The sequence below is a fragment of the Pagrus pagrus genome, assembly GCF_965226575.1.
Source record: "Pagrus pagrus genome assembly, chromosome: 12".
Lineage (NCBI taxonomy): Eukaryota > Metazoa > Chordata > Actinopteri > Spariformes > Sparidae > Pagrus > Pagrus pagrus.
Genome location: NC_140196.1, coordinates 1719076 through 1738125, shown reverse-complemented (window position 1 = coordinate 1738125; position 19050 = coordinate 1719076). Strand labels below are relative to the sequence as shown.

The 19050-nt window shown below is 45.1% G+C and overlaps 1 protein-coding gene across 2 annotated transcripts in view; it reads left to right on the top strand.

Moving 5' to 3' along the window:
* Nucleotides 1-19050, top strand: part of myo10 (myosin X) — a 112131-nt gene that overhangs the window by 69181 nt on the left and 23900 nt on the right. Inside the window, exons 5-19 of one of the 2 annotated variants that reach the window (XM_084369251.1) lie at nt 1901-2035; nt 2123-2247; nt 2593-2606; nt 2885-2969; nt 3091-3194; nt 4277-4406; nt 4780-4898; nt 5247-5393; nt 5728-5828; nt 6719-6785; nt 7147-7239; nt 7805-7873; nt 8037-8119; nt 8443-8551; nt 9188-9268. In XM_084369251.1, the coding sequence (XP_084225377.1) occupies nt 1901-2035; nt 2123-2247; nt 2593-2606; nt 2885-2969; nt 3091-3194; nt 4277-4406; nt 4780-4898; nt 5247-5393; nt 5728-5828; nt 6719-6785; nt 7147-7239; nt 7805-7873; nt 8037-8119; nt 8443-8551; nt 9188-9268 (1462 nt within the window). Of the gene's footprint in view, nt 1-1900; nt 2248-2592; nt 2607-2884; nt 2970-3090; nt 3195-4276; nt 4407-4779; nt 4899-5246; nt 5394-5727; nt 5829-6718; nt 6786-7146; nt 7240-7804; nt 7874-8036; nt 8120-8442; nt 8552-9187; nt 9269-19050 lie in introns of both variants that reach the window. The other variant, XM_084369250.1, reaches the window with a different exon arrangement.

The following is a 19050-nucleotide window of genomic DNA, read 5'->3' as shown; positions in this document are numbered from 1 at the left end:
AGTTAATGAGCTGAACCCTCTCTGACTTCATGTTCCCATGTAGGGCGTCTGAACCGCCGCCCGCCCTGTCATAACATCTGTCCACATGTGGAGCGTGGTCACGTCTCCAGCTCGAGCCAGACACCCCGAGAGTTTACATTATCTCCAGTCCTGCTTTCTGTCCGTCAGGGGAAATGCCACTGACTGCAGGGACGTGACCGATGGTGCTGCCCGGCTGATGTGTGACATTCAAGTTCAGCTTTATTTATAAAACACAGTGAAGCAAGCTGCTGTCCACAAGACGGACGACGAGGTTAATGTATCTCACTTCAGCTGCAGTTTACATAAAGTTCTCAGCACCAAATGCACTGATTTCTATTTTAAACATGACTTTAAGAGCTTTTTCCAACCAAACATCCCAGAAAGATTTCAGAATAAGTCTTCAAACTCTCTGAAGTCTTGTTGTTGGGTTTGTTTGGCATCTTTTAAACTCCGTCTCTGCTCAGCGTCGTCTCTTTTTTAGTTGCTTTGAAGAACTTTTTTTCAGTTTTCAGTGCTTCATCAGTGGTAAGCTCGGTGTGACGGCCCTGCAGGGAGCCACCCAGACATTATCCCAATGAGTCCAGCTCCTGAGTCACACCTACTGCCTTAAAGTGTTTACAGACGTGAAAATCAGCACTCGTGTTAAAAAACTAACACTTCAGATGAAGACCTGCACACTGCTCCGACTCCACATCGCTCTGTGAGCTTCAGTCCAGTTCACGACCACAAGAAAATCAAGCTTCATCTGTTTCTCCTCCCTGAAATGTGGTCAGAAGAAATGTCAGCTGTTATTTAAAAGCTTTATTTAAACAACACAAGTGGACAGTTGCTGATGTTAATGATTCAAAGGTCTTTATTTTCTCCTCCGCGGTGTCGGGTCCTGTCCGTGGTGATGAATGTGTCTTCGGGGACTAATCGGACGTCTTCAGCTGCTCTCAGTGTCGGTGTAACGACTCTACAGCTTAATTATTAACTCCATCTCACGCTGTGCGGCTGCGGGTTGCCAGGTTCACGTTGAATGTCAGTAGATGAGTGTGAGGGTTTCCCTCCAGCATCACACTGTGTTCACTCAGTCAGAAAACATGATGTCACTGTAGTTTTAAAGCATCTCTGTGATGGAGTGTAACTAAGTACACTTTAGAGGTACTTGTACTTTACTTGAGCTACTTTAAAGTTCCACTCCACCACATTTTGAGCACAAGTACTGTACTTTTTGTACGGCTCCTGAACTAAAACACATATTATAGTGTCATTATATATATTAAGAGCTTAAACTCCTCTGGAGAATTAAAAGTTCCTGTCATGTTGATCCTCGTCCTGCTCTGATGCTGCATCCTGGATTTCACTCACACACACTGATCAGACGTGATGACAGTCAGCAGCGTGGAGCTCAGGAGTGTCCAGTGCGCCATCTAGTGGTTGATGTTTGTAATATTTACCCTGGATATTTATCTTTCCCATGATGTCATCCGCTGCATGTGTGACCCAGTTAGTTTGTGAGTTCAACCTGCAGGCAGAGACGGTTTCACCTTCATGTAATCTGTGTGGGAGACAAACACGTTCCAGATGTTTTCAGACGTGTGTCACATTTTCTCTCATCCAAACATCTTAACAGACGCTGACGTCGTCAGATAATGAAAACAATCCGCGACTCAAACATGAATTATTTCTGACGCACTCCTGAGTCGATCTACCTGTTGTGACTGCAGAGATCAACATCCTGAATCATCCTGAAACATCCTGAAACATCTGAAACACAGAAGCAGAAGATGATGAAGAATCGTTTCAAATAAGAATAATTATATTCAGGTTTCAGTGCCTTGCTCAAGGGGCTCTCAGAAGATTAGTCGTCTAACCGCTGTGTTTTCTTCCCCCTCAGTGGAGAAAGCGGCGCTGGAAAAACAGAAAGCACCAAACTGATCCTGAAGTTCCTGTCGTGCATGAGCCAGCACTCCCTGGAGGTCTCGTCCAAAGACAGGACGTCTCGCGTGGAGGAGGCGCTGCTGGAGAGCAGGTGGTTACTCAGGTCCTTAATGACAGTCACAGTTTTAATTAGCAGAGAACGGCCTGTTAATGATCCTGCTTCTTCTTCACGCCGCAGTCCCATCATGGAGGCCTTTGGAAACGCCAAGACGGTCTACAACAACAACTCCAGCCGCTTTGGGAAGTTTGTCCAGCTGCATTTCAGCCAGAAGGGCAACATCCAGGGCGGCCGGATCGTTGACTGTATCCTTTAAATCCCACTCAGTGTGAAGTGGCTGCCACTTCGTTTCCTCTGCAGGTTTCCCACACAGGCTTAATGTGCAGGAAGGAAGTAGTTGAAGTTTGCAAAGCTGCTCTTAAGAGTAAAGATATGCAGGTCGCTGTGCCAGTCGCTTTCTGTTAGAGATCACAGGCGGAGGGAAAAGTGACCGAGTCCAGGATTATTATGATGCTTATTTATGATTAGTGTGAACTCGGAGCTGCTAAATGTAGCGTGGCTCTAGTTTCTTTGCTCGAACGTTAGCAGGATCATTTTGTCCTGAAGTCTGAAGCTGTTTTGTTCCTTGACTGACACTTCTCTGACCTCAGACCTCTTAGAAAAGGTGAGTGTGTTTCCTCCGAGCACATCTGTAACCGCTTTAAAGTGACCTTAAATGTTTCATCCTTCACTGAGAGCGTCCCTCAGTGGAGACGACGTCATGATGTAGAAACAAAAGTCTTAAAACCTCCACACAAACTTCTCAAAGCTCTGCAGCCTGGTCCTCTTCTGAGCAGAGAGGCAGTGCAGGAGGGAGGACGTCCTCTCTGTGAAGGATGAAACTACAAACATATATTTTGGTGTGTGTCAGTGTTGATATTAATGAGTTCTGCTTCCCTACAGAACCGAGTGGTCCGACAGAACCCGGGGGAGAGAAACTACCACATTTTCTACGCTCTGTTAGCAGGAACCAACAGCCAGCAGAAAGGTGGGTCACACTGAGGTCCAGCTGTGACGTGGTGCGTTCAGGAGAGGAGGACATTAAGACATGACTGTGATCACATGTTATCTGACATTAAGTCCACTGTGTGCTCGTGTGTTTGTTGCAGAGGCGTTCGGGTTGAGCCACCCGGACAGCTACCACTACCTGAGACAGTCCAGCTGCCACGCTGACAAGACAATCAACGACCACGGCACTTTTCAGGATGTTCTGGTACGGAAAATCATTTAAAACATGCACCACAGTCGCTCATTCGAGGCCGTGGGTCAATTAATTTAATTAATGGAAGGATTACTTTCTGATTTATTGTTGCCGCCGCCAGAGAGGAAACGTTTGTTTGTCAGCAGGATGAAACAAAAACTACTGAACGGATTCTCACGAACCTTCGACAGATGACGGGTCTCAGCCCAGAACGGACCTTAACACATGAGACAGTAACCTTCAGTGTGGGTCAGGATGCAGAGACAGTGATATCGGGAGTTTTTCCTACATTTTCGTTACTTTCTCAGGGAATAATATAATATGGATCTTGATAATAAAATCATGTGTAGGTGGCTGATATCAGCAGTTTATTGGTGGTTTAAAATGGAGAGTGATACACGGCTATCGAGGTTGGTATTAGATTTGGCTTGACTGAAATAAAGATGACTCATATGTTGAAACTGTTTCTTTAAGCTAAATTTTCAGTTTCATGTTGCGACACTGCTGCTGCTGTGTTCAGGCACAAACAGCCCGGTTGTGGTTAGAAAAAGATCCTTTTTTGGTTTAAGTACCTGGTTCTGTCGCCACAAACACGACTGGAACACGTTCCTGACGTCTTCTCTAAAAAGTATCCAGTGGTTTCACGCACTACAATGTTGAAACCCAGTCTTGAACAGTGGTCTATTGCTTGGCAGTTTCATGCCAACACCATCTCCTCCTCGGTACCGATCCATTTAAATGTGCCAATGTGCTTATTTTATCATATATTTCTGAATATTTGAATCCTTCTGAATATTTGATCCTGGTGAGACTGAAAAGTGGAACCACTGCTGCCAAACCAGCAGACATGTAACTTCACATCGGTCCAAACCTCTGACATTTCCCCAGAAGACTCATCAGCTGCTGCAGACCGACTGTAACCAGCAGCAGCTCTCACGGAGAGTTTCAGTCTCGACCCAAAAGAAACAAAATCAGCTTGTGAGGAATTCAGCATGAGTCCATCTGAGCCCGGCCGCCTGCAGCGAGAGCACAAAGCTGCGACTTGAGGTTTTTTTTGTAAATCAGCTTCTTCTCTGTGTGTTTGCGGTCGACAGGGCTCCATGAGAACGATGCAGTTCACGGAGGAGAACATCGGGGAGATTCTGCGCCTCCTGGCCGGGATCCTCCACGCCGGGAACATCGAGTTCATGACGGCCGGAGGAGCTCAAGTCTCCAGCAAATCAGGTCAGAGAGTTTCTCCTCGCCTTCGTCCGTCCTGCGTGTCTTCTGCTGTCGCTGTAAAAGGTTTGACCTTCGTGTCACTGAGCTCATTTGGCCCCCGAGGTCACTTTAACAAATGCAAATGTGTTTAATATTCAGGAGGTAAAGGTCAGGCGTGAAAGCAGTTATTGATTCTTTAAAAGGCGATCACGGCGACATGTAATCACCGGCTTCCCTCCCGTGGTTTTACTGGACCGAGCTGAATGGATTAGAAGCTCAGCAGAACATTCCTGCCTGATTAAATAAATAAACCACTCCGGGATGAAGTTGGATGAGTTTATTTCAGTCCAGACGTCTCTGGAATCTCTGGTGATGAGTTCTTGTGTTGTTCCCGCAGCTCTCAGCCGGACGTCGGACCTCCTGGGGCTGAACTCGGATCAGCTGGCCGAGGTCCTGACCCACCGGTCCATGATCCTCAGGGGCGAGGAGATCTCCACACCGCTCACTGTGGAGCAGGTCAGTAAACTGCAGTTACACAGAATAATAACCTTCAATCATCTCTACACACCATCTCTAACACTCACACAGTGAAGTCTGTGTTTATGAACATTTTTTTTTTAAATGACACATATCTGATGCCTGATTATATAAAACAGCTGTTTTATGGAATTCAAAAATATTTTAAAACATTTTAAAAACACTAAAATGTGCCTCAATATTTAAACAAACTAAAATAATGATGTGAGCCTCGGCTGATACCTCTAAAAAATCAGCTGTGTGCTGGTTACCACTACGACTTATCACTGAACACGAAACATGGAGCTGACCGGACTGTGTGGTGATTATGTGACCGCTCCGTTGCAGGCGGTGGACTCCAGAGACTCGATGGCGATGGCACTTTATTCTCAGTGTTTCAACTGGATCATCTGCAAGCTCAACACCCGCATCCGGGGCAGAGAAGACTTCAAGTCCATCAGCATCCTGGACATCTTCGGATTCGAGAACTTCGAGGTGTGTTTGAGCGAGGAGAGGTTTTTACTGTGACGCACTCTGAGGACTGTTGGACGCACGCTCATTAACCAAATGTGAATTAAAGTTAAGGAGGAGATAAAAACTTGGATTCAGGTTCATTAGATTTACCTGAATAAATTAAATCCCTCACACAAACACGCTCAATTAAACCCAACGACGTGACCTTTTATTCCCCGTCCTGAGTTCTCTAATCACATTTTAATCGTTAATGAAGAATTGAGTAAATGCACCTGAGGGATTCTTGTTTTTCACCTCATTAACTCTCCGTCGGTGTTTTCTGTGTCTAATATCTCCCTAACTTTGTTCCCCTCAGGTCAACCGCTTCGAGCAGTTCAACATCAACTATGCAAATGAGAAGCTTCAGGAATATTTTAACAAGCACATTTTCTCCCTGGAGCAACTTGAATACAACAAGTATGTAGATGCTGTTTACTGGTGATGAAGGTTTTGTTTTCCGTCCGGTCACCTGCTGCAGTTCATTAGCTCTCATGACTTCACAGTCAGTAACATGAATGCAATTAGCTGCTGACAAAGAACAGCGAGAGGTCTGAAGTTTATTATAAATTATTATATTATTTATTATAAAAGAGGTTGAAAAACGCCTTAATTTTATAAATTAAACATTTAACTAACCAAAAATAATTAGCATCGCTCAAAAGATGAAGAAACTAAGCTTTTGGATAGTTTCAGGTAATTAGGTCGGTTTGAGTATTATATTATATTATATTATATTAGATTAGATTAGATTAGATTAGATTAGATTATTATTAGAAGTAATACAGTGAAATCTATCACAAACTGACTCAGCAGATACTCCACATTTCTATAACTCATAATATTTTTTTTCTTTGGTACAAAAATGTCAGATTCTGGTCTCCAGTCTCTCCTGAAGACTCACATCACGCCGGCTGTTGGTGTCTCTGAGCTTTTGTCACGTTTTCAAATGAGCAATGATGTTTTGCCTGAAATAGAATTAATATTTAAAAACTGAACAGGTTCTGAGTTAAATCAGATTTAATTTAACGTGACATGTTGTGTCTTGTGTCGGTTGAGCTAACATGGAAACTGATTGATCTCACACGTCGCTTCACATCCTCTCCCGTCACATGGTCTGTACAGTGGGACCAAAGTGTTGCCTGATGTTCCTCAGTATCTAGTTAACACAGCTGATGAGTTTGTGATCTGTAAAGCTGCAGCCTCGACTGTCTGTCCCCTTTTTCACATAAACAGCAGGAGGATGCTACGCTGTTAGCTCACCTGTTGTAAATGTCTCTAACACCACTGGTGTTTCTCTCCTCCTGCAGGGAGGGTCTGGTTTGGGTCGACATCAACTGGATGGACAACGGAGAGTGTTTGGACCTGATCGAGAAGGTACGTCAAGAACACCTGTTGATGCCGTTCATGATGAAGACTGTTCCTGTGACTCTTTTAAAAACTGTTGCTACGATTAGTTTTAGATCAGTGATGAATGAAGAGACGATGTTGATGATGCTCGGATGATCGCAGGATTAAAATACTTCTGATATTTACCTGAAAACAGAGTTTTGAGCAGAAAAGGACGTTTATGAAAGAAAATCATACAAGTATTGATTTAAAGATTAAAAAGTAACAGCTGAGACGAGAATCGAGGAGTGGAGTGCAGAAACAGGTGTGATGGTGACGACGATGAGGGGAGAGGACAAGACGAGGTGTTGATGATGATGATGATGATGATCTGTCCATGTTTCCATAGAAACTGGGTCTCCTGGCACTGATGAATGAGGAGAGTCACTTCCCCAAAGCCACAGACGACACCTTACTGGAGAAGCTGCACAGCCAGCACTCGGTACGACCTCTTCTGCTTCACATCAGCTTTTATCAGGATACTGAAACTCAGACTGGCTCTGGTGACGGTCCAGTCGCTGCGATAACATCTTGACTGTTTAACTTTCTGCAAACCACGTTCACATGTATGAGCTGACTTTCTGTTTGATAGTGATCATGATTATTATTTTTAACCATCTGAACAGTGGTACTTTTAATGTTGTTAGCATCTGTTGCTAACAGGATACTGACCCGTCAGTGAATTCAAACTAGTAAAGAAGTAGAAGAGTTTTATTGGACTAAATATGTTCCTGTCTGCTCTTAAACAGGATTATGATCTGATACAAGCTGACTTGATGTGTCAAACCAGAGACAAGACAGCTGTTAAAGTGGGGATGAAAGGGGAACTGTGGAAATCGATTCTTTACTAGAATAATTTTACTTTTTATTTTCTTTGCTGGGACTCATTTTCTGTTTATCTGGAACAAACGGTCTGAACAGTCGTCCTCTTCCTCTGTGGCCGTGATGCTTCAGAGCAGCGAGTGTTTGTCAAAAGTAATAAAACAATTTCTTTTCTCTCGCTGCAGAAAAACTCGTTCTACGTGAAGCCCCGTGTTGCTGTGCACTACTTTGGAGTCAGGCACTATGCAGGAGAGGTGAGACAACGTGGTGATGTCACAGAGACTTTCTGTTCCTCTGTTCTGTCTTTAAACACTTTAAACTGATGAATAGCTGCAGAGGAAACTTCCCGTCCACGAGCTGCTGCTCTTCTCTTTCCTCCTGTAAAACTCTCTGACGCCCCCTGGTGGTGTGCTGCAGGTGGTGTACGACGTGAGGGGGATGTTGGAGAAGAACAGAGACACTTTCAGAGACGACATCCTCAACCTGCTGAGGGAGAGCAGGTCGGTCACATCTGACGTTTCTGTATCTTTGTTTGTCACAGCTACGGTTGTAATCTGCGTATGAAGCTCAGCTCAGGGTTGAATGCCTTGCTCAGTGGCACGCAGGTCTGACTCCAGATTTCCCAGGAAATCAAATAATATAAATAATTGCAGCACACCACTGTTTTGCTGCATTATCAGTTACTTTTTGCTGCAAACCAACGATTTAACTGCAGTCGGTGTTAAGCTCTCGTGCTGAGCTGTTTGTTTTCCATCATTGAATCGAATGTTTGGACTCTGCGTACGTCCCATCATGTGTCTCCTGTCTGTCTTTGTCTCGTCAGGTTGGACTTTGTCTACGATCTGTTTGAACACGTACTGAGCCGGAACAAACAGGACACTCTGAAGAGCAGCGTCAAGCACAGACGGCCCACCGTCAGCTCCCAGTTTAAGGTAAGTCACAGATGAACATGTGAACTGTGAGTCGTCCTGCTCGTTAGAGCTAGAACAGGTAGAACAGGTAGAACAGGTGTGTGTTTCAGGACCTTCATGTTACGGTCACAGTTTGGTGGTTTGGCTTGAAATAGCTACTTTACTTATATAACTTCAGCTACAAACTAATCTTTGTTTGGCCGACCATCCACCCCCGACCTCCTCCCTCTGCGGTCGCTCTTTATACGACTTCACCTGACTTCCTCCTTTGCTGCTGTAATAATTACTACAGCCACTAGAGGTCGCTGCCTCACCGGCAAAATGAATGTGTTTTTCTGACGAGAGCTGTAGCAGTAGTAGTAGTAGTACCTGTGGTACATGTAGTGGCCACAGTAACTGCAGTAACAATAGCAGTGGAGTAGTGGTGGCTGTGTAGCCTGTTATCTAGAAGAGAGGTGAAGTCACAGCAGGAACAACAATACAGTATCAGTAGTAGTATCTTTACTATAAAATCAGGTACTGAACATATTAGTACAAGTAGAAGCTGCAGCAGTAGCAGTAGTATTATCAGTAGTATCAGTAGCAGTAGTAGTAGTATTAGTAGTAGTAGTAGTAGAAATAATGCCGTCAGTAACAGAAGTGTTTGTGTTGTTTCAGGCCTCTTTGCACTCCCTGATGGCCACACTCAGCACTGCTGACCCATATTTCATCAGATGCATCAAACCAAATAAACACAAGGTGAGTGCTGCTATAACACACACACACACACACACACACACACACACACACACATTAGCAGGCCGGGCTGTGGGAGCACTGAAGTATCACAGTGAGTGTGTGAATCACTTGTCATTTAATAATCAAACAGTCCTCCCCCACCGACCAACCAGCCGCAGACAGGAATGAGAGGTGCCTGGCCCCCTTTGGTGCCCTATGACCCCGGGTTGCCTAGCAACAGGCTGGAGCCGTGCAGGATGTGGGGATAATGTACACAAACCCTACTCAGGAGAGAGTGGTGGTCTGCAGAGTGTCTCCCAATGATCCATATCCACAAAGTGTTACTGAGTGATGTGAATATAACAGATCAGTAATGGATCTCAGAACTCAACACACAGCTCATCTTAAGTTAAATTAAAGGATTTCAGGCCGCTGAACTCATGACGTCGTTATATAAAATGATTATTTCTTGTACAACCTGCTGTTCAGACCGGCTGTCTGTGTAGCGATGAACTCGTTGGCAGGACCGTCCTGAGATCTTATCGATGTCTGTCCGGACGCTCGGAGACTCATTAGCAGCATCACTGCAAACGTCACGTGTGTAAAAGTTTAAGGCGAAATCCGATTGCTGATGTCAGTGATTATCGATCGCTCCCAGGCCGGGTCATCAGCGATGGTTTGTTAACTGGCTGTCTGGTAGAAACTAACTGATATGTTAAGCAGCTGCCTGTGAAGGTTTCCTGAGATTTCTCTGCTGGGCTGCTGCAGCGAGTCTGTCCCGAAACACTTCAGGGTTTTTTAAACGACATTCAGACGTTGTGAAGCAGTTTTTCTCTCGACTTTACATTTAATTATGACAACTTATCCAGCCGATGTTGCTCCTGAGAGTCACGGCAGTGGTATCGGACTGGATCATACTGTCGGGTGTTCATGTTATTTTGTCCACACTGCTCATTCATTTGCTGGGCAGCTGTGACGGCGTCAGATGTGAACACTCAGAGGTTTGTGACGCAGATGTAACGTGTCCGTATCGTCACTCTGAGGAGCTCTGTGTTTCTGACAGAGGGCCCTGTGTGTGTGTGTGTGTGTGTGTGTGTGTGTGTGTGTGTGTGTGTGTGTGTGTGTGTGTGTGTGTGTGTGTGTGTGTGTGTGTGTGTGTGTGTGTGTGTGTGTGTGGCTTCTGTTCTTTGTACATTTAACATTTTAGACATTTAGTCTCGTCAGTCTTGGCTGGATTTTGTTCCCAGCTGTTGAAGAGCGACAGACAGAAGCTCCGTCATTAAAGTCATTATTTTGTTATCTAGTTTATTTTTGGAGTAACTTTATCTGTTCTTTTAACTCCTAACGTCGCCGACATCACGTCGGTGGTTAAAACACAGACAGATAGATGGATGTGTATATAAGACACCCGCTGTGAGTATCTTTAGCGTCCTCGGGGAGACCAGCTGGACAGCCGGCGTCTTTACGAGGCGAAACTCGACCGTCTGGACTCTGTTCTGATCGAACGTTAAACAAGGCTGGATGATGACTCTTAATGTAGTGAGGGGAGGAGGGGAGGAGAGGGGGGGGGCTGCCCCAGGGGAAACAGGGGTCGGCACGCGGCCCCTAAAAGCCCCCGAGAGGCGTCCTGTCATCTGCCTGTTTGCCTCTGAGCAGCTGTCAGAGGGGAGCAGGAGGAGGAAGTGTGAGGACGCTCTCTGAGCTGTTTGTTTCTCTTTTTGACTTTTGTGGAAAGTAAAGAGACTTCCTGGTGGAGGTGACGAGAGCGTAACGACTCACTGACGGTTATTCTGGGTGCAGTGATGTAATGGTGGGCTGATGGGACTCCTGCAGATGGCGAGTGTCTCTGGAAATATCAATATATTGACTGAATACATAATAGTGAGGACGGACGGTTGGCTCTAAATAAATCCAGGACACACACACACACACACACACACACATCTGAGTGCTGTGTCGATATTTGTGACATGAGACTATCTACGGTGTTGGATCAGTGTCCAGATGAGTGTTTTAGAAATAATCTCCGTCCGTGCAACACAACAATAATCACATATCTCATGACCCTTCTCATACACTGAGCACGTGTCGTCATAAACAGGAAGCAGATCATTTACTGATCTCCATCTTTACATTAACGATCCCAGTATGAGATCATCACATACTCAGAGTTCACATTTGCCAGTTATTCTACGAGCGCTGATAAACTTCAGTCTCGAAGGACGATCAGCAGCCAGATGTCAACATCTACAGACATTTTCCTTTGTGTCTGTCAGGGACAACAACAACTATTCATGCACACACACACACACACACACACACACACACACACACACATAAAAAGCTGTCATCCTCATCATCTACGCTCATCAAACACAGTCGACCATCACCACCTTCACATCCTTTAGTGTGTGTGTGTGTGTGTGTGTGTGTGTGTGTGTGTGTGTGTGTGTGTGTGTGTGTGTGTGTGTGTGTGTGTGTGTGTGTGTGTGTGTGTGTGTGTGTGTGTGTGTGTGTGTGTGTGTGTGTTCTGACAGTAATAACAACCTAGCCTGGAGGCTGATCAGAGTCTATAGGTTTTTGTTCTTGTTGTTAGGAGGACTGGACCTGTACTGACAGCTCATTGTGTGTCTGTAGAACAAACTACACACACACACACACACACACACACACACACACACACCACACACACACACACCTCTATCATTACTGTCAGTTATCAGTTTAAACCAGGCATCACTGACATGTTCAGATAAATCAATGGCTCTGATCGTCCTGCTAACAGCTCGTGAGCTCTTCACATTTTGCAGCAGATCACGTGCAGAAACAAACACAACCTGAACACATTCAGATTTCAGGTTTTATAAATACAACAGCAACAAAAGATCAGCTGGGTCTGTGATCAGTTTGCATCCTGCGTGGACCGAGATGTTAGATTCAGTCAGAGGAAACAACTAAATGTTTTGGTGTCGCGGCAACAGAAACACTAAAACTCGTTTGTACCTCAACACATCGACGAGCCGAGAGCTGGTGAAGTCTGCAGCATTACATGTTGTGACCTTTTCAGTGTTTAATTGCACTTTGCTTGAATTGTGAAAACAGAATTTCATCAAATAAAATAAAACTTTAAATCAGAGACTTCACTGCACTCCAGTTTAGTGCCCAAAAATAAATACATGGATGTACAATAAACACACAATACATACAGTCACAATTCCCAAGAGTTTGGGGCGATACAGCACAGACACAAACCACAGCATCAGAACTGGTCTGGAACCAGAACTGTAGAGCTGCATAGTAAAACAAAAAAAAACATGCACACAGTCGATTAAAAGATAATACAATTAATGTGAAAGTGGAGAAACTGTGAAATAAAAAGAGGAACAAAGTACAAACGAGGACGCAGAGCGTGCCTTAAATAAATAAAAGTTGCCACTTTGTAAACCGCCTCGTGATCGGACTTTAACACGTCACATATCACTCGGCCCAGTTTCCTCATCGCCGCTCAGGTTCGGTCCGGTTCAGCTCCAGTCTGAGGCAGCGTCACAGCAGCTCATCGGCCCAGTGAGCTGCAGCCGGCGCACACAAGAGTCCCCACGTTTGAATGTAAACAGGCTGCTCGCCCTCTCTCTCACACACACACACACACACACACACACACACACACACACACACACACACACTGGCCCTACAAGTGGCCCGCACAAATTAGCCTCAGCAGGAGACGCATCACCATGGCAACCACGGCCCTCCCTCCCGCACACACAAAAAAAGGGGAGTGGAGTTTCTGTGTTTGAAAGCCTTTGTTTGACTCGGTGGTGGCAGTGTGTGTGTGTGTGTGTGTGTGTGCTGATGTGTGTGTCGGTGTGTGTGTCTGAGCCGGTCAGTGTGTTGAGGAGACACACGGAGGCAGACGGCAGCTCCGGGAAGTTTTTATGTCATTTTGTTATCCGTTCGTCTCTGATCCGACAAAACCCCACGGAGGAGGCGATGCGAGCAGCGAGGACGCACGGTGAGACCTGATGCATGCTTTTAGATGGGAAGTGGTGCGTTCAAGTGCGCGCTTGTTGCACGGGAGGTCTGAGCGGTCCAGCGGAGGGTTTGAGTGCTGTGGAATGAGGCGAGATGCAGCGGTTTGTGTTCAGATACATGTCAGATGCACAAAGAGAGTTTGTCATCACTCCTCGGCAGCTCGGTCTGCAGTCCTGACCTGCAGCAACATAAGAGAAAAGAAGAAGACTCATTTAATCCAACATTAATGTCTAACGGTGTTTTTGAATGACACTGTTGCTCAATCAGTTTAGACTTCTGGACCGAGACACAGCAGTTATTTGTCAATGTATGGACCGCTGTAATCCTTAAAGTGCACCAGTTGCAGACTTGGTACAAAGGTGGAAAGCTGTTATCTGTGTTTTCAGGTGCTTTGTGGTCAGATTGTGTATTCAGAGTGTCCTGGATGTCTTTTTTCTACCGGTCCACATGAAACCAGAGAGATGCAACAGCTTGTTTCCTAACCTGTAAAATCTCGCCTCTATATTTTGTGTCTCTGCTCGATAATTAACGGACTGTATCTCTGCAACTACAAGGTCCATTTAAATAACCAAGGGATCATAATTAAGGGAACTTGAAATATTTGTTCAGATGTGTAAGTATAAGTATAGATAGATATAATTTATAGATAAATTACAATTTTAGAGTGAATATCTGATGAATGCTGCAGCTGCAGCTCCAAGCGAAACATCTGAACATTAACTCTGACAACTTTTATGCTGATTAAGTGAATCAGAACAAAATCAGAGAGGTTTTAGTTCAGAGCACTCGGGCACATTTTGGCACATTTTGGCTCCATCTGTGCCAAATTTCAAATATCTCAGGTACCAAACTCTGTATTTGACTTATATGTGATTGTAGGTGCTCAGAAAACAACACGGATGACCTCGTCACTGTCGGTTCTGCTGTGTGATCGTACACTGCCGTGCACTGGACGAACAGACCAGTACCTCTGAAGTTCGCTGCTTGTTGTCTGGTTAATTGGACTTGAAGGATTTCAGAACCAAAATGATCCACATTGAATCTGAAGAAGGCAGAAGACTTGAGACGGAGCCACAGCACTTCGGGAGTGCATGATGAGTGTGGTAATCAAGCTCGGGAGGCTGGAGGATGATTGAGGCTGCATCAGTAATGAGGCTGTTTAGTTAATGACATGATAATGAAGAGAGTCGTTTCTCTGATGACGGTCGTCTGAGAGCAGCTCAGCTCAGACGACACTTCACTGCTGCTGATCCAAAACACTGCAGAGACGATTTGTGTTTCCTGAGCTCGATCTCTGATGGGACACGATGTCCGTCACATCCTGCAGTGAAGAGCCTGCTGAGAAATGCACCTGTAAACATTAATGATTCATTCATTTTCATTTGTTGAGCAGAAACGTGAGAATCAGCTGCGTTTCTTTGATTTTTATCATCGCTTAAAGGAACAGTTCACCCAGAAATGTGAATTCAACCATTATCTGCTTTAAAATGTGTCAGTAACATCTTTCTTTACATCTCTTTGGGATCTTGAGACGCCTGATTTTATGTTTTTTTCTTATTGTTGTGGTTGTTTCTCCGTTTTAAACCAAGTCTCCAGCTGCTTCAGGTGTTCAGCAGAACGCTGCGACTCTGTTTTACTGTGAAGCTCCAGAGATGTTTTGTGGACGACGAGACTTCACCTGACTTTATATCATCAGGAGGAGATGATGACTGGGTTTTACTCCCTCACAGTGTTGTACAGTCAGTGCATCACTTTTTTAAATCGTATCACTTCAGACTGGTGATTTAATTTGTTCAGTAGTGAACGACCTGCAGGAAAATGCGAGCAGCGTTTGTTCTGATGTTCTTATTCGATATGAAAATGTGCACAAAGAAGCTGAAAGTGATTTTCTAATCAGCCTTAATACCCGCGACATCTGTCTGTCTTTATATTCACCGGTTTCCTCTCAGTAGCTCTACTGCTGCAGGTCTCCTTTGTGTAATTGATGTTTTTCAAGGAATTCAAACCCACAAGATTCCTCCTCCAAACTGGGTCAGGCTTAAATCCAGCAGGGTCGGGGATTTAGGTTGGATTTCTGTCCATCTATGAGCAGAAAACATTGTTCAGGGATTCCCCAGAACCCGGTGAAGCAGCCCCCCACTGAGCAGTGAGCGATAATCCCCGCCGGCTCAGACCTGGACGCCCAGGAGCAAACAAGACCTCTGACAAAGACACACAGAGGTCTTTGGGGGGGTTTGATGCTCTTAGATGCTCTGAGTCCGGTTTAAAGCAAGAATATGGAGAATATGGAGGCTTACAGACAGAGACAGTCTTTACAACAGTAATGTTTGATTACTAGTCAGGGAAACAAATTGTGTTTGTGGTTTTAGACTGGTGCTCACACAAATCAGTCAGAAGATGTAACCTTGGATTGTCTGACATTGTGATTATAGATTAGAAAGAGAAAAATGAATCTGAAAACAATGAACCATGTATTTGAAATGATGAACCTCAGATTGAAGGTTTCATGTGCACACAGAGGATCTTTGTGGTGGAAGAGAAAAGACGTTTCTCTGAAGAGGAATTCTGTTCAGTACCAGACGTTTTTGTAAAGCGTGGTGACGATCTCTTCTGAGGTCGCCTGAGGAGACGAGAGAAATCTCATTTCAGTTTCTGGATAATGACCAATTATCTCTGGCTGCCACTCGGGGCCACTGACGTGAAACTGCAACCTTTAACTGTGAAGTATCTCACACAGGACGGAGACGGCAGTGTGGGTCAGATGTCCCTGATGGTTTTTCAGCGTCCTGACTCTAGTGAGAGTAGTGAAGACATCCAAACTGTCCCTCTGGCAGCTGATTTGAGATGTCCTTCAACCAAACAGTATCTAGTTCACTAACACAAGACTTTGTTTCACTACGAGTATCATGTACACATCTCAAATTGAGACACAAGATGTGATGAAGACATAACTGTTAAGATTAATTAACCTTTCATAATAATATCTAAAAGAGATAGATAGAGATAGAGAAGATACATCCTGTCTCATCCAAGTCTCATCCTGACTTCCTCTGCATCCCCAACACTTTAACAACTTACAGAAGACTCGTATAAAGCAGCTTCCAGCTCTCTGTGCCTTCTTACTGCTGGTGAAGGATCGACGGCTCATCCTGCGTTCCTTGTCCTCCGTGTCTTCCCCCGTCGGTTCCCAACCCCCTTGGGAGCGAACTACCACGCCCCCCTTTTGTCCTGTTGAAAGCCCCGAGCTTTGAGTCTTTTAGCCGGGAAGTTGTGCTGAGAAAGACACGGAGTTTAACCCTCAGGCTATTGTCGTCGCGCCCTGTAGAGGCCTGAGATGGTCTGGATGCTGATTTACATCACATTGTAGTTCTGGGCTGATGGATTGAGCTGACTTTTCCCAGAACCGTCGGACCTAAGTGTTCTTACACAGGTCAACTCAGCGTCTTTTCAGCGGCGGTCAGTTATGAGATGTTTCGCTGTTTTGCTTCCAGAACTTAAATACACATACAGGTGTTTGTTTTAGTTCAGATTTCTGTGAGAACTTCATTATTTTATCATCTTTTATTGCCCTTGTAGGATTTCTTACAAACTGTGTGTCGTGCAGTGTGGGACTCTAGTCCTGGTCTTGACTTGGTCTCAACCCTTCAAAGTCTCGTCTTGTCTCTTTACACTCTGGTCTCAGTTTAGGGCGACCTTGACTACAACAGTGTACTATATAAAGTCAAAGAGCAGCGTGTCAGCTCAAGCTATTCATTCTCACTTCATGAGAAACACTCAACAGAGCGACAGACATGGAAAGTGTCGTGGATGAAGTGAGCAAGCAAACTCTCTCAGAGAGTTCAGAGGACGACATGAAGACAGAGAAGAAGAAGAAGCTCCGGTACAGAATTGATCAGGAAACTGTACGAGCCTCCCAGAGAGAGCGAATAAAGAGGAAGCGATGGAGATGCAGAGAAAGGCGGGAGGCAGAGGGCAGCTTCCTGACACCGCTCGGCTTTGTGCGCTGCAGCTCGGCCGTATGCAAATGTCAGTTATGCTAATGAGTCCCCTCCGCGGCCATCGGCGGCTAAAGGGCGCCATTCAATCACTCAGTCAAGATCTGGTGGTGAATTGGCCTCCCTTCATCTCAGCAGCTCCAACGGGCCATCATGGGGCGATCAGGGAGATGTGCGCTGAATAAAGGAGGCATTACGAGCGGGTATAAAGCCCCTCTCATTGTACGCCCACTGAGGTTACAGGGTGAGAGGGCTCCCGGGATCATGTCCTCCACTGAATGCACTTCTGTAAGTAATAATGGTATCTCAAGGCCAAGTGTGATCGTTGGAGGGTTTTGATTCGTCGCTGGCTGCTGCTGTCGTACGTACTCGTCTCACTGCAGCTGTGAATGAGTGGTATGCAGTGTCGGTATGTGATGCATGCGTGTGGATGTGAGTGCGGTGTGGTGTCCAGACGTCATGTGACCACGTGTGACGTTTCAGGACTTGATGGAATTTAAAGAGCCTTTTTTTTTGTTTTTTTGATGCAGCTAGTCGGCCTCTTTTAGCTCATTTCTGGTTCAGTCTCAGGGTTTTCAGTAGCAGCAGGCAAGTGAGAAAGTTAGAGATTAGTTAGAGATTAGCTGGTGAACAAAGTGAAGCCTTCAGCAGCTAAAGAGCCAAATATTTTCCTCTGATCGCCAGAATAATTGTCAGCAAAGTATGATAACTTAAAACTTTACGTGTCTTCATGTTGCATCTTGACTTTTCTTTAGGTTCTCTCTTCCGTTAATCTTTTGTCACAACCAAACCACTTGGTTATGTTTTGGGAAACATCATTTTCTGGCTTAAAATACCAGTTTTGATCGTCACAAACACGGCTGGAGATTTCCTGAGGTCTCATTAAAAAACACCAGGTTTGTCACTTAACACATGGCTGCAGACGGCCCGACTTCCCGTCATAAATATCAGTTTCTGCCACAAACAGCTGGAAATCGTCCCCAGGTCTCCTTTAAAAAATCCAGTTATGTCAAGCTAACAAATGCTGAAATGCAGATTCAGTCTGCGGTCACTGGCTCGGTGTTGTCGCCTCTCACTCCACCATCCTCCTCTCCGACTCCTGACATGAAAGTCAGGTAATGAGCATGTGATGTGACGGATTTTGTTGAAATGTCGGCTGTGTACGAAGCCTTCAACATGCGCAAACTTGATGGTGCTCACGTTTCATCCTGTCGACCGGGCTCAGAAACAGCGAACGTGACGGTGAATACTGTACTGTCAGGTGGACACGAGCACGATCCTGATGAGATGGTAATGTTGCTCTGTGTTTGCTGACTCATTCAGTAGGAATCACAGTGCCCTCTATAATAACAGTGTTCAGTGTTGTGAAGCTGCTCTCAAACAGGAAGTCACAATCTAAAGTCGATCAGCACTGCTGTGACAAAGTGACACCTACGTCAAACCCTGCTGGATCACAATCAATGCTGTTATTATGGTGCTGAGAGCAGCTGGATGTATCGAGTGGACTGAATTGCAGACGGACGTTAATGAAAGTGTCCTGTGGTTACAGAGTGAACATCAACAGCTGATGCTGTTCGAGACTCGTTCTGTTCAGATAGATTTATTTAAACATCCAAACATCAATATGAGCTGTTCGTCACATGAAACCAGCAGAAATACAATCAGACAGCACAGCGACAGATAGAATAAACTGTATGAACTCCTCCAGTGTTAACAAAGAGCTTTGAGAGCAAAATGTTCATCATTGTTTGACCCATTTCTCACAATGTTCATGTT